Source organism: Daucus carota, chromosome 2 (assembly GCF_001625215.2).
Source record: "Daucus carota subsp. sativus chromosome 2, DH1 v3.0, whole genome shotgun sequence".
NCBI lineage: Eukaryota > Viridiplantae > Streptophyta > Magnoliopsida > Apiales > Apiaceae > Daucus > Daucus carota.
The window spans coordinates 2,473,676-2,489,004 of record NC_030382.2 but is presented as its reverse complement, the minus strand read 5'-3'; the positions used below and the strand labels follow the sequence as shown (position 1 = coordinate 2,489,004).

At 36.5% G+C, this 15,329-nt stretch overlaps 1 protein-coding gene across 1 annotated transcript; it reads left to right on the top strand.

Moving 5' to 3' along the window:
- Window positions 1-9,524: 9,524 nt before the first annotated feature.
- LOC108203422 (uncharacterized) lies at window positions 9,525-10,589 on the top strand. The gene has a single exon (XM_017372343.1). It carries the CDS (start codon window positions 9,525-9,527, stop codon window positions 10,587-10,589), a length of 1,065 nt encoding a protein of 354 aa, XP_017227832.1.
- Window positions 10,590-15,329: the final 4,740 nt, after the last annotated feature.

The window sequence follows — 15,329 nt, the reverse complement described above, 5'->3', positions numbered from 1 at the left end:
TCCCATGAGGCATCTGTAAAGGATTTCCTTGACAAGCTTGAAAAGCGTTTTGCAAAAAACGAAAAGGCTGAGACAAGTAAGCTTTTGGCTGATCTTGTTCAGATGAGGTATAAAGCTAAAGGAAATATTTGTGAGTACATTATGGAGATGTCTAACATCGCTTCAAAACTTAAGGCACTTAAGCTTGATATGCCTGATGACTTGCTTGTGCATTTGGTCCTTATCTCTCTTCGTGCACAATACAGACAACTTACTGTGAGTTATAACACTCATAAGGATAAATGGACTCTTAATGAGCTCATTTCACATTGTGTGCAAGAGGAAGATAGGTTGAAGCGTGACAAGATTGAAAGTGCTCATGTTGCAACTACCTCAAAAGGTTAACAACCGAAAGAGGACTAAGGATAAAGAGACTGCAGTGGGACAGTCATAGCCTAAGAAACAAAAGACTCGGGATCAAGCAATTTCATGCTTCTTTTGTAAGAAATCTGGGCACGTGAAAATGGAATGTCATAAATACGTCGCTTGGCGTGTAAAGAAAGGTAGACTTTTCACGTTTTGTTTGTTCTGAAGTTAATTTGACTTCTGTGCCTAGTAATACTTGGTGAGTGGATTCCGGTGCTACCACTCATACAAGTATTTCTATGCAGGGTTGCATTTGGAGCCGGAAACCAAGTGATGCTAAAAGATTCATCTATGTGGGTGATGACAATGCAGTTCCAGTTGAAGCTATTGGCACTTTTAGATTATCCTTTAATACTGGTCATTTTATTGAATTAAGAGAGACTTATGTAGTACCGTCTTTTAGACAGAATTTGGTTTTTATTACTATTTTGGACAAATACAGTTACTTTTGTTCATTTAGAGATAATAAATTTAGTCTATTTCTTAATTCTACTTAGGTTGCGACTGGGGTTTTGATTAATAATCTATATATGTTGAACACAACTGCTTCATCAAACGAAACCTTGCACATAACATCAAGAGGTACAAAACGCAAATTATCAAAGGAGAATTCCGCTATGTTCTGGCATAAGCGTTTAGGACATATCTCAAAAGAAAGACTTGAGAGACTTGTGTCACACGAAATTCTTGAACCCTCGATTATACAGACCTTAATGTTTGTTATTGAATGTATCAAGGGAAAACAGACAAACAAAAGAAAATTTAGTGCCCATAGGAGTACTGAAGTCTTACAGTTGATACATACTGATATATGTGGTCAATTTCCTATAGCTTCTTGGAATGGTCAACAGTATTTTATCACTTTTATAGTCGACTATTCTCGTTATGGGTACTTATATTTTATTCATGAAAAGTCACCGTCTTTGGACGTGTTTAAGGTCTTCAAAGCTGAAGTTGAGAAACAGCGTGGTAAGACAATTAAAGCTGTCAAATCTGACCGTGGAGGTGAATATTATGGTCAGTATGATGGATCTGGTGAACAACGTCCTGGACCTTTTGCAAAATTCCTAGAGGAATGCGGGATCGTCCCACGACATACAATGCCTGGGCAACCACGCAAGAATGGTGTTGCTGAAAGACGAAACAGAACGCTTAAGAATATGGTGAGAAGTATGATGAGTCATTCTTCTTTACCAGAATCACTCTGGGGTGATGCACTTAAGACTGCAGGGTATATTTTGAATAGAGTACCTAGAGAAGCAGTGGCTAAGACCCCTTATGAATTATGGACTAATAAAACACTTAGTCTCAGGCCCTTTCATATTTGGGGTTGTCCAGCTGAGGCAAGGCCTTATAATCCGCACGAAAATAAACTGGACTCAAGAACTGTTGCTATTTTGTCGGGTATCTTGAAAAAACAAAGGGTTTCAAGTTTTTTTGATCCTTTGACAAAGTCCTTTTTTGAAACGGGAAATGCTAGATTTCTTGAGGATGTTGTGTTTGAGGGGGAAGATAAAGTTGGGAATGTTGTCTTTGAGGAAGAATCTATTTTTTTACCTCATATAGTTCAAGACAACAATATGGATATTCCTATACACATTCCTACTCAAAATCAAGATGATGTTCAAGAAGAACAAACACATCAACCTCAAGAAGAGGAAGTGCCACTAAGGAGATCCACTAGAGAGAGAAGGAGTGCAATTTCAAATGATTATCTTGTATTTCTTCAAGAGCATGAGTTTGACATAGGGATAATGGAAGATGACCCAGTCAACTTCAACAAGTCAAACAAAGTTCAAATTGTGATAAGTGGATTGAAGCCATGAATGATGAGATGAAATCCATGAGAGACAATGACGTTTGGGATCTTGTCAAGTTGCCCAAAGGTGTGAAACCGATTGGTTGTAAATGGATATTTAAAACCAAAAGGGATTTTAAGGGCAACATTGAGAGATATAAGGCGCGTCTAGTCGCAAAGGGATACTCTCAAATAAAAATCATTGACTACAAAGAAATTTTCTCTCCAGTATCATCGAAAGATTCTTTTAGAACAATAATGACACTTATGGATCATTTTGATCTAGAGCTACACCAGATGGATGTTAACACAGCTTTTCTCAATGGTGACATTGATGAAACTATATACATGATACAACCGGAAAACTTTGAGATTGGTGATCCAAAGACTATTGTTTGTAAACTGAAACGATCCATCTATGGTACAAAGCAAGCTTCTCGTATGTGGAATCGCAAATTTCATCAAACCATTGTCTCATACGGTTTTAAGTCAAATGTTGTTGAAAGTTGCATATATCACAAGTTCAGTGGGAGTAAATTTATATTCCTGGTGCTATACGTCGATGATATACTCTTGGCATGTAACGATATAGGCTTATTGCACAAAACTAAGAGATTTCTGACAAATCATTTTCAGATGAAAGATCTTGGTGACGCCTCTTTTGTATTAGGAATTAAGATACATCGAGATCGCTCTCGGGGTATCTTTGGGTTATCACAAAAGAGCTATATCGAGAAGGTACTTGCTAGGTTCGGCATGAAAGATTGTGCACAAAAAAACACTCCTTTTTGCTAAAGAAAAATTTAATCTCAACAGTGCCCCAAAAATGATCTTGAAGGAAAAGAGATGCGGAACATTCCCTATGTTTCGGCTATTGGGAGGCTTATGTATGGTCAAGTTTTTTACCCGGCTGGATTTGGCCTTCATTGTCAATCAAGCGGGTTATAAGATACTTGTAAGGAACAAAAGATTACATGCTTGTTTATCGGAAATCGGAAAATTTGGAGATCATTGGGTATTCCGATTCGGATCTTGTTTGTTGCGTAGATACAAGCAAATCTACTTATGGTTATGCTTATTGTCTTTAAACATATGGATATTAAATATCTAGTTGGTATAGAGAGAGTGCAAAATCATATGGTGTCTATTGAACATATAGGAACACACTTTATGCTAGCAAACCCACTTACTAAAGTTTTGAAACCTAAAGTCTTTCATAGGCATACTGCTCAAATGGGTGTTGTCTCGTTGGAGGTTTTTCAGTTCTAGTGGGAGTTTGTTTTGTTCTTATTATTTGGGACTTGGTTCATATGTTGAACTATTGTGATACATAAGGTATTTCTTAATACTATACAAAATAAAGTGAATATTTTATTTTCTCTATTAGCTCTTTATGAGTTATCTCTTTCAATTGTGGTTTTGGCATAAGATTTAAAGAATAATGATTGATCTCACTAAGGTATTTAGCATCATTTGGAAATAGACATGATTGAGATCACATTGCATGTAATTTCCATTTACACATCCATACTTGATCTATGTCATTGAATATATTAATGTGGTGATCATTGAGGATCCAGTTACGATAATGTGACGAAGGTCGCTTTGGTTTCATGTTTTTATATGAGATGGACCAGATTGACTCAGGAAGTTGTATTTAAGAATAAACAATTTTGTGCACACGTTTGGTTATTAAATGTAATTGTTGTTTGGTATAATTTGTAGCCCAAGTGGGAGATTGTTAGATTATACTTAATAATCTAATAATAATATGTGGGCATACAAATTAAAGACAACTATATTTATTATGTTTATTCTAATATTGGGCTAATTAAGTGGTCTAAAATAAAGAGCCCTTAGGTCATCTTATTCGGTATGGCCTTTGTAATGTGTAATACCCAATAGTAAGCCTTATTAGGGTTAATGGGGTCTGATAAGGATACTATATAAAGAACAATATAGGGTTTTGGTCCCCAAGGCTGTTCTAACCTCTACTCCTCTATTCCCATTAGTTTGAGCGAGATACGGCTAGAGGCGAATCAAGTCTGTTGAAGATCAAGTCCCACAATTCCGGTTAATACCTACAGCAATGGAATCAGGTACGCTTTTGATATACAGTATTATTGTAACCTTGATAATATCAGATAAGATGATCCTTGGTTATACATATATAGATCTAACAGTATATACCCTGTCTTGTGAAAATCCTGTGACAGATTTTACTTGTTGAGCCATTAATGCTCACTTCTTGCTATTATATATTTTTACTCAACAGTTAAGAATGAGGATGATGATCTGAGCTTGCAACTGAGGCAGACAAAAGGGAAGGAGCCTGCACATGGCGGAACAATTGACGAGGATGCACCCGAACCTCGTAGCTAGTTATTATATTTAATTAATTTTGTATAACTTTTAAATACTATGTAGTCCAGCGTGACTAGACAATTGGGATTTGTAAGTTGTTGAAATGATCCAAGGACTTATGGATTGGTACCCAATGAACTTATATTATGGATTGTATTATATTAATATGTGATTTCAGGTTGCGAAGCTTGGTACCGTAACGTCCTGAATTCACGATAGGGTGAGTTTGGGGCCGTTTAAAAGTTGGTATGGGAGCTGTAATTATTATTATTTGGAACGAGAACCCTAGGAATATAACTACGTGGGATTAGAAGCCTATGATAGTAGAAAAGCGCTTAGTGTGACGCCCCCAGCCCAGGATGACTTCAGAAACCCGACCCGGGAATGGCAAACAAACTAACCAACCCCATATATGCTTACACAACCTTAACAACACTTAATATTATAAAGCTCTTACAACGTCTTCAAGTTTGTAACAAAATATTACATCATAAGCTCGTAACTTAAACACAAACATAAGCATATTATACTAGCATCTTCCTTTAATTACTACTTGCCTCTCGTTGCCACTAAAACCTTAGTTTATCACATTCTTTTCCTTTCCAGGACATCCTTCTCTAAAATTCTTTCCTGAGAAAGTTAGTGACATAAAAGAGTGAGCTCATGAAGCTCAGTAAGCATATATCGTACGATTCAACCGAGGTTTATCCAAGAAACTAAAACATTCTTTCGATAAAATAATCATCAAGAATTTATCGATATCATCAGAGGTTCATCACAGCAAAATAGTTCACATAAGATTAAAACCGAATATTCAAGCATGATTAGTTCATCAATTCATCAAGTTGGGATCCCGGCCAGCTAAACAATCGGTTTAGATTTACTTCCAAAAATGAAGCATCATCATCAGTTCATCAAGTATCAATGCAAGAATACTCGTTTTTCATCAGTAAAACATCATTTCCAAAATCAAATCATTTAAATATTAAACATCAACAGCGAATAAGTACATTATATACTTACAGTGCACAATCAGGGGTGACGCCCACAACTAGTCCAACTTGGTGTCGGGGTTGCGCTGTCTTAGCTTATACATTTTGTTCTTTTGATAACCAGGCCATTGGTTATATTCATGAGAATGTTTTATCATGCTCTCGATGTGGTATAGAAACAAAAATAAAACAAAAGAAATCCTAAGGAGGTTATGGGCGCTAAGGTGCCAAAGAATTAACAAGCTATTCATGCCTTGCTAAGGTCCATAAGTTTTTGTTGATCTTAGCTTTGGCCTTTACTATATATTCTCCATTTTCTTCCTTTCTCTTTTCAGTGTGGGTTGGGAGTTCTCTTATACAAGTTACACTATACCAGATTGATTAGAGATTGGAACTATCTCCCCCCCAACATCTATATAAACTCAGCTTAGGTCATGTCTTTACCTTGAGAAAGTTCAATACTTTCTACTCAAGAAGGTTTACAACTTCTCCTTGGCTTATCCATGGTCAATAGAATTCAGTTTAAAGTTTTTATCAAAGAAACATAGGTAAGTTCTCCTATGATTAATTAAATTACCCATAGCTCCAAGTCCCATATTGACAAGATATTAGAGACGTAGCCTCTCTTTTTCTATATAAATTCTATGGAGCCAACCTTGGTTGCTTAGTTTTTGGACTATATTTAGACCCACATCGAGGAGATTTCAGAGATACATCACCTCTTTCTCTATATATACCTTGGGCCATGAAGCCCATAGTAAAAAAAATAAGCCAACTATGATTTGTTGGTATGTTTTGATCATTTCTATTTGTCCCACATCGAGAAGGTATAGAATAGATCTCTTTCTCAACTCTATATAATACAAATAATTTGTTTATTTGGTTAGATGCTTACCGGGAACTCACCCCTTCCCATATTGGAAAGTTGGGTTTATAACTTATAAAGTTTCATAAAATTATTCTTTTATATGGCTTTACTTAATACTTAAAGCCTAATTAATTAGAATGTTCAAGTATTCTAAGTAGTAAAAGGTTTAAGTACTTCAAATATAATATGAAAGCTTAACATATTACTCTTATAAAACTAAGAGCAAAGGTGAAAATAATGATATAAGTACCACATCGAATGCCATAAGAGATTGACTTCTCTTTCTCTATGAAAACTTAGAGAAACTCAAGACTTGTATGTCCTAATAGTAAGACAACTTGTCCCACATCAAAAAGATGTGAGTACAAAACCTTTATCTCAACTATATAGTGAGGTTAGTGAAAATTTTTATTAGCTAAAGTTTGGGCTTGGCTTATTGACTAAGCTCGACTTTATTATTGGCCTATAATATGGGCATTGTAAGGCTTTAGACGTTTAGTCGATTAGTCGATAGTTTTATTCAAATGAGCCTTGATATTAAGGCAAAATTAAAACCTCAAAATTATAAATTTTAAGAGAAGACAAAATATTTACCCAAATACACTTAAATTAAAATAAAATGATCAGGATATTACACTTAGTCTATACATATATACGTATATACGACTAAGCTAGGGGACTAGTAACCGATAACCCCTATAAAGCAGGACTTAGAAAGAATATATGTATACTTACACTTAAAACCTTAGGAACTTATATAGTAACTTATAGATTTTGCTTATGTTGTAGATGTCTGAGTATCGATCTTCACGAGACCGATCCCTTACACCTTTCCCTAGGGAGGTCGTGGTTATAGTTCTGACACATTGATCCGACTGAGGAGTATATGGAGAGCGAGGACTCGTCGATTCAGGTTCTTCTACCACCGCCTAGATCACCACCAGTTGTGATCGATTTGACTGCTCCATCTCCACTTAGGGCTGAGACTGTGGATCCTGTTGATACTATTTTGGGTATGGAGGAGCCCGTGACTTCAGTGTATGCTGCCCTTCCTATGTTAACCCAGGTGCCCACACTTTCGGTACCTTTGACTACTTCTGTGCCGGTACTTACTACTGAAGGTCAGGATGATCATGTTATGGTTGATTTAGGCACTTCCACCCCACACTTCCTGAGAATACTGCTATGAGCACGGGTGTACCAGATGCCACTTTGCCAGCTTACGAGACCTTGACCCCTGCTGAGATAGGGGCTACCATTGAGCGGGTGCCACCACCTTTCCCTACTACCACTAAGTGGATACCACCCATCCATGTTACTGCTGAGACGGAGATGCATGTACCTCTGACCACTATTTGACCTATGCTGGGATCATCGAGACCCGAGGCTCCGGTATGTGATACTGCTCCACCTACTCCTACCATACAAGTATCTGTTGTTACCCCTGGTTTGGGAGGATTGTTTGCACCCTTTCCTGTGACTGCTACGGGACAGATGGTGGAAATTATTGCCACTGTACCCGCTTTTCAGTACGAGGAGCTGAGGTTGTCTTATGATAATATGTAAGCTAGTAACCTGAGGGGTCTTAGCCACCTACTCGGGATGCACGCTGAGGATGATTGCAACTTCGAGGCCAGCTGCTCCTGTTTCTGAGGATGGTCTAGTTAGGAGGAGTGAGGTTATTGATGCGATGCATCAGACTGCTACTTCAGTGATCACCGGATTACAGAGTGCTATTGCTGAGTTACTTTCCAGTAGTGTCGGAGCTGTAGATCAGGGAGCTGTTGCTTCTTTGTCTGAGCTGACTAGATGTGAGTTCCTGAGCCGGGTGGATGAGATGTTTCGTCCACATAGACAGACTTCATATGGTACTTTCGTTTTTGAGGGATGGCATATATAGACGACTGCGCATCTCTATCATTCGGGGAGTATATATATGACTGCATATTGACTGACGCTTATATATTGGGAGATGACTACATGATGACCGATGGGATCGCATATTTTGCCTTCTTTTGTTGCGATCTCGAGCTTCTTAATAGGTTAATGATTCTAGATATGGATGTAGTAGGATGACGATGACTATGTATCCACTTGATGATACATTGATTTATTTGGGATGTATTGATACAGCACATTATCGTGATGATTATATATTTATGCCTCAAGATATTACTGCTTTATTACAATTGATGATGATATTATTGTTGCAATTCTCTTTCATGCCTAAAAATGCACGATTCAATTATAAATTCAAAAAAGAAGATTTTTCTTAATGTGAGACGATACTAAGAATTTATGTTTTCAACAAAAAACGAGGGAGAGTTTTATTTCAAGTTTTCATAGAAAGGCGGAAATTTTACATCGAGTTCCAAATACAAGATTCATATTTTCATAAAAAGAAGAGTAAAGTAGTATGTTTTCTCTAAGAAAAAAAATATATATATATATATATATATATAACTTTTGCAATTGAATCTATATCTAAAATAGTATGTTTCTTTATACAAATGGTAAAATGAAAATGTTTTTCCATCATAAAGAAATTTTGGAAAATATATATACATTCTCCAAGTTAGAAACTATATTTATATATCTATATATACTTACGGTGACACCAAAACAATGATTTTCAACCACAAAAGAGCTTTTGATATATTTATATATCTATATATACTTTCAGATTCGAGTATACATCATCTCTTATATAAATATATTCATAAACACCAATTTATTTGTTTGATTTTAAGGGAAGGAAGGTTTGGTTTCAAAACATATATTTTCTATTATATAAATATAAATAAATATATACATATTCATGTGTTTCATGTATTCTGTATTGATCGATATAAGAGAAAGGAGTTTAATCTATTTATTTTTGTGTAGTCTATATAGAATCACTTACACACATACTTTTAGTTGTCAACATAAGCATGCATATGGATGATTCTATAGCTCAATGCCCACACCTCTTATAAGGAATTTTGAGTTTCTGGACTCGATTGGAGATCTCTTGCATTTATATATATATATACCCGATGTGATATAAACTGACTGTCTAAATTGTTTAAATTCTAGAAAGAAGAAACCAAGAAAGATGCCACCAAAGAGAAGAGGACGACCCCGAATAAACCGTGTCCCAACCCGTGAGGAAGAACAAAGTGAGAATGCACATACCCAACAACCAAGCCAAGAAAACAACCCTGAAGGAGAACCCCGTAGAAATGACAATGACCCTACAGCAATTCTACTCGAGTTTCTACGACAACACACTCAGAACCCTCCATGGAGGCCTGAGCCGATAGCACCCCCGGAAAGACAGCCTAGCCCTATTGTCACTTTCAAATCTTTCAAGACACTGAATCCCCCTGAATTTAACCGAACTACTGACCCTGTAGAGGCCCGAGTGTGGCTTAAAGAAATTGAGAAGTACTTTGAAATAGTAGGAGTGGAGGAAGATAAGAAGATGATATTTGTGGGTTTTATTCTCAGGGGTGAAGCCAATTACTGGTGGGAAGTAAAGAGAGTAATGGAAGGCACAACAACAATACCGTGGGACCGATTCTCTCATCTACTCCTTGAAAAGTATTACCCGAAGCACTTAGAAAAACAGATGGAGATTAAGTTTTTGGAACTAAAGCAACGAAACATGAAAGTGGCAGAATATGAGAATAAATTTTTGGAGCTTTCTCGATTTGTACCTCATTATGTAGACACGGAAGAAAAGAGAGCATGGTTATTCCAACAAGGGCTAAAGACCTGCATTCAGAATAGGATGGCGATACTAGAGATTACCAGTTATGCTACTATGGTACAAAAGGCAACAATTGTGGAAAATGGAACCGAGCTGTACTCTAAAGATAAAGGTGGAACAAAGAGAAAGTTTTCAGGAGAAGGTGAAGGTAGTGGAAGGAGATTTGATGGTAATAAAGGGAAGAAAGTGTTTGTGAAGAGAGACAACCAGAAGGGTAATAGTCAAAGGTTTGGGAATCGAAACAATCATGATGGAGCTAGATACCGATCCCCTCAGACTGCCAACATGATTCAAGGAAAGACCCCAGTACCCGAATGTAAGACTTGTGCACGAAGACACGGAGGAGAGTCTAGACAGGAGAATGTGGTTTGTTATGTGTGTGGAAAGAAGGGGCATTATGCAACTTGATGTAAGGAGAAGGGAGTTACATGTTTCTCGTGTAGAAATAGAGGGCGTTATGCTAAGGATTGTCGACAAGCTGGCAAGGAGAGCACCACCCCCAGACTTATGTCACCTCCACGAAAGAACAACAACGAGAGTAACAACACCACCACTGGTATCAAGCCCACTGTCCGTGCTTTCAATATGTCTATCAAGGATGCCATTGTGGACAATGATGTGATTTCAGGTACGCTCTTAGTAAATTCTGTGAATGCTTGTGTGTTAGTTGATTCGGGAGCTACTAGATCTTTTACATCAGAACGTCTCGTAACTAAACTGGGATTAAAACCACAACGATTAGAAGAAGAAATGATGATAGAAATTCCGAATAAAGAAGTAATACCCGTTAATTAAGTATGTCCTAGTTGTAAGATAGAAATTCAAGGAAGACTATTTGAAGTGGACCTTATTCCTTTTGAACTTGGAGAGTTCGACGTGATACTAGGGATGGATTGGCTAACCCGATACGAAGCTCAGATCAAATGTAAGACGAAAAGAGTTAGTTTAAAAGCCAACGACAACAAGAGGATAACCTTAAGAGGTTAGAAACAAAATCGCAAGCTGTTAACTATGGCTCAAGTCACGAGAATGCTTCGCCAAGGGTGTCAGGCTTATTTATATCATGTAGTAGATACCGAAAAGCCTACGCCTGAGTTAGAAGAGATTCCTGTAGCGAACGAATTTGTCGATGTATTCCCCGAGGAACTGCCAAGATTACCCCTGATAGAGAACTTGAGTTTACCATAGAATTGGCACCAGGAACCGCACTAGTTTCCAAAGCTCCTTATAGGATGGCCCCTGTAGAGATGAAAGAGCTAGCTATTCAACTCCAATATTTGTTAGACAAAAGAGTGATCTGACCCAGTGTGTTTCCGTGGGGGGCACCCGTGCTATTCGCCAAGAAGAAGGATGGGACCATGAGGTTGTGCCTTGATTATCGAGAATTAAATAAGTTGACCATTAAGAATTAGCACCCCTTACCACGTATTGACGATTTATTTGATCAACTAAAGGGAGTTTCTTATTTTTCAAAGATTTATTTGAGGTCAGACTATCACCAGTTGAAAATCAGAGAAGAAGATGTTCCTAAGACAACATTTAGAACCAGATACGGACACTACGAGTTTCTGGTAATTCCATTCGAACTAACCAACGCACCAGTTGCTTTTATGGATTTAATGAATCGAGTATTCAAGAAATATCTGGATAAGTGTGTAATTGTGTTTATTGATGAATCTTGATAAATTCAAAGACCCATGAAGAACACGTAGAACATTTGAGGTTGGCTCTAGAAATCTTGAGGAAAGAAAGGTTGTGTGCCAAGTTTACTAAGTGTGAGTTTTGGTTGGATAAGGTATAGTGTTTAGGACATATCGTGAGTAGTGAAGGAATTTCAGTGGATCCTGCTAAAGTAGAAGCTGTAGCAAATTGGGAATAACAAAAAACGCCCACAAAAGTGCGAAGTGATCTTTAGCGGCGCTTCTCATAAGGGATTAGGATGTGTTATATGGAGAGAAGTGTGAAATCCACACGGAACATAAAAGCTTAAAGTACATTTTCACGCAGAAAGAATTACCATCCAGGGAAGGCGAATGTATTTGTTGATGCTCTAAGCCGAAAAGAAAAGTTGAAGTTACTAGTGTCGTCAGAAGAATTCATTCGAGAGATGGAGAAGTTGGAGACTGAAGTGAAGATTCCAATGCAAGTTCGAGAAAGAAACTATGAGATTCAAGTACAACCCGAAATACTCGAGAAGATTCGAAGAGGCCAAGAGATGATGATGGAGAGGAGAAAAGAAGAATTAACAGGAGAAGAGGTTACATGTCAGGAGGATGATAAGGGAATTAAGAGGTTCTCATTCCGTATTTGGATTCCAAAGATACCAGAATTGAAAGAGGATATCATAAATGAAGCTCATAATTCTAGATACTCAATCCATCCCGGAAGTACCAAGATGTACCAAGATATCAAAGGAAACTTTAGGTGGCCTAATATGAAGCGTGAAATCGCAGAATGGGTAAGTAGAGGTCTAACGTGCCAAAAAGTTAAAGCAGAACACCAAAGACCTAGTGGACTGTTACAATCCTTAGAGATCCCCGAATGGAAGTGGGAACATGTGACTATGGATTTCATTCTGGGTTTACCAAGGTCAAAGATGAATCACGATGCGATATGGGTAATAGTTGATAGATTAACAAAGTATGCACATTTTCTGCTGATCAACGAAAGATATACCATTGAAAGATTGGTAAATCTGTACTTAAAAGAGTTTGTAGTAAGACATGGAGTCCCGGTATCAATCGTATCAGATCGTGATGCAACATTTACTTCAAGATTCTGGAAAAAATTTCAAGAGTGTTCAGGCACCAAGATGAACTTGAGCACTACTTATCACCCACAAAAAAATGGACACAGTGAAAGAACTATACACACTATAGAAGATATGTTGAGAGCTTCTGTTCTAGATTTTAGAGAAAATTGGGATGACCATTTTCCATTGGTAGAGTTCGTGTACAACAATAGTTATCACGCAAGCATAGGCATGGCACCATATGAATCCCTATATGGTCGAAAGTGTAGATCACCTATCTGTTGGGAAGAAGTTGGAGAAAGAAAGATTTATGGCCCGGAGTTGGTTGAGCAAACTAAACATTCTATAGAGACGATCAAGAAGAGACTCATAGCTGCTCAGGACCGACAAAGTAAATATGCGAATTTGGGAAGAAAGCATAAAGAATTTGAAGTAGGATAGAAGGTCTTACTAAAGATATTGCCTTGGAAAGGAGTTATGAGATTCGGGAAAAAGGGGAAGCTGAGTTCTAGATACATAGGACCCTTTGAGATTTTAAGAAGAGTGGGAAATGTTTATTACCAACTAGCGTTACCACCCCATCTGTAGTATATACACAATGTCTTTCATATTTCCGTCCTAAAAATGTACAAGCCTAACAATGGACATGTGTTGGCCTTTGAACCCTTGAACCGGAACTGACCTATGAGGAGCAGCCAATAAAGATCATAGACCACAAGGCTAAGGAATTGAGAAATAAGAATGTAAAGATGGTGAAGGTGGTGTGGGAATTGAGAAATAAGAATGTAAAGATGGTGAAGGTGGTGTGGGAATTGAGAAATAAGAATGTAAAGATGGTGAAGGTGGTGTGGAAGAACCATTTAATCGAAGAGGCCACTTGGGAACCAGAACTTGAAATGCGAAAGAATTATCTATCTCTTTATTTGATTTAGAATTATATAAAAATAAATAGTGGCCAGTGAATTGGCACCGCTAGAAATGCTATATATAAATATAATTTATATTGTCACAAATTATTTAACTAAATTTTATGTTAAGTGACGAGTGCCAAATAAATAAATAAACAATTGAAAGCGGATATTCTATATAAATTCCGCAATTTTAATATAAGTATAACTATATATCGCGATATGAGAATATTTTGCGAGAGATAAAATATAATCATATATAATTATATATATGAGTATTAATTTAATTAAGGGCCCAACAATTATGAGCTTACAAAGATATTTATTATAAATATTTCAAATATTATAAAAGGGCGCAAGTGTATAAAATTAATATAACAAAGCAGAATTTTGGCAAAGTGAAATATTTTGAGAGAGGATCTAAAATAAAATTTAAAATATTTAAGTATTGGGCTCAAAATGTTAATTAAACTGAAATAAGGAGAAAATGATTTAAGTAATAAAATAATAGAAGATATTTTGGAGGGAGAAGATATTTGTGCTTGGAAGGATATTTTAATAAAATACTACTTAAAAGCCTAGATAGTTTGATGGAAGCCTCTAGATTTAATTTATTAAATAAAATGAAATATGAAAGATATTTTTGGAAGATGGAAGATATTTTGGCTAGTGAAGATTTTTGTATAGAAAATTATATTTTATTTAAGATCTTTTGAGAGAAGTCTCTAGAGATTTAATGTAACATCTGGGATTATCCGTGTAATTATTTTGATGATTAGTGAATATTATGTGAATATTATGTGAATTTCTATGAATTAATTGCTCCCTGTCCTATTAATTTGGTTACGTATTTTTGATAAAATTTGAGGAATATCAATTTTTATATGCTTAGTACAAAATATAGTTTATTTAGACATTTTCATATTGATTTATGTATTGTCGTATGATTTTATATTTGGTTTATGGATTTAATTACGTATATTATATTTAATTATTAATTATTTTAATTTTTCGAAAACCGTCAACCCGTAACGGTACCGCGATTTTACTTCCCGAAAATTTCAACAAAACTCACCTTCAGCCTAATTTGAATATTCCGGACACTTTTCATGTTTTGACTTTTTCGATCCGGAGTACGGTTTTCCCCGGAGTCGGTCCGGCGGAGCTTTTCGGGCATTTTAATTACCGATAATTATCTGGTTGTCTCGATATACGTGAAAACCAGATATTTTGATTATTATATTATTTCTTTTATCGTAATACGTGCAAGCGGGACCCGCATACTAATGATTGATTAAAAAGCCCCGTTTTAATAATTATCTCGAAAACCGGTACCGATTGGACCCGCTTTATTAGTATTAAGCTATTAAATATCGTATTTTTGTGTCACATATGATCCAAAGGGGTATTAATTTCTCGTAACTATAAATAGTCTTAACTGTATTTTATTTCATTCGGGAAATCATAATACCAGTTAAATACGGGTTT

Excerpts from the sequence above, each read along its gene's own strand:
- LOC108203422 (XM_017372343.1), top strand. The coding sequence starts at position 9,525 with ATGCCACCAAAGAGAAGAGGACGACCCCGAATAAACCGTGTCCCAACC.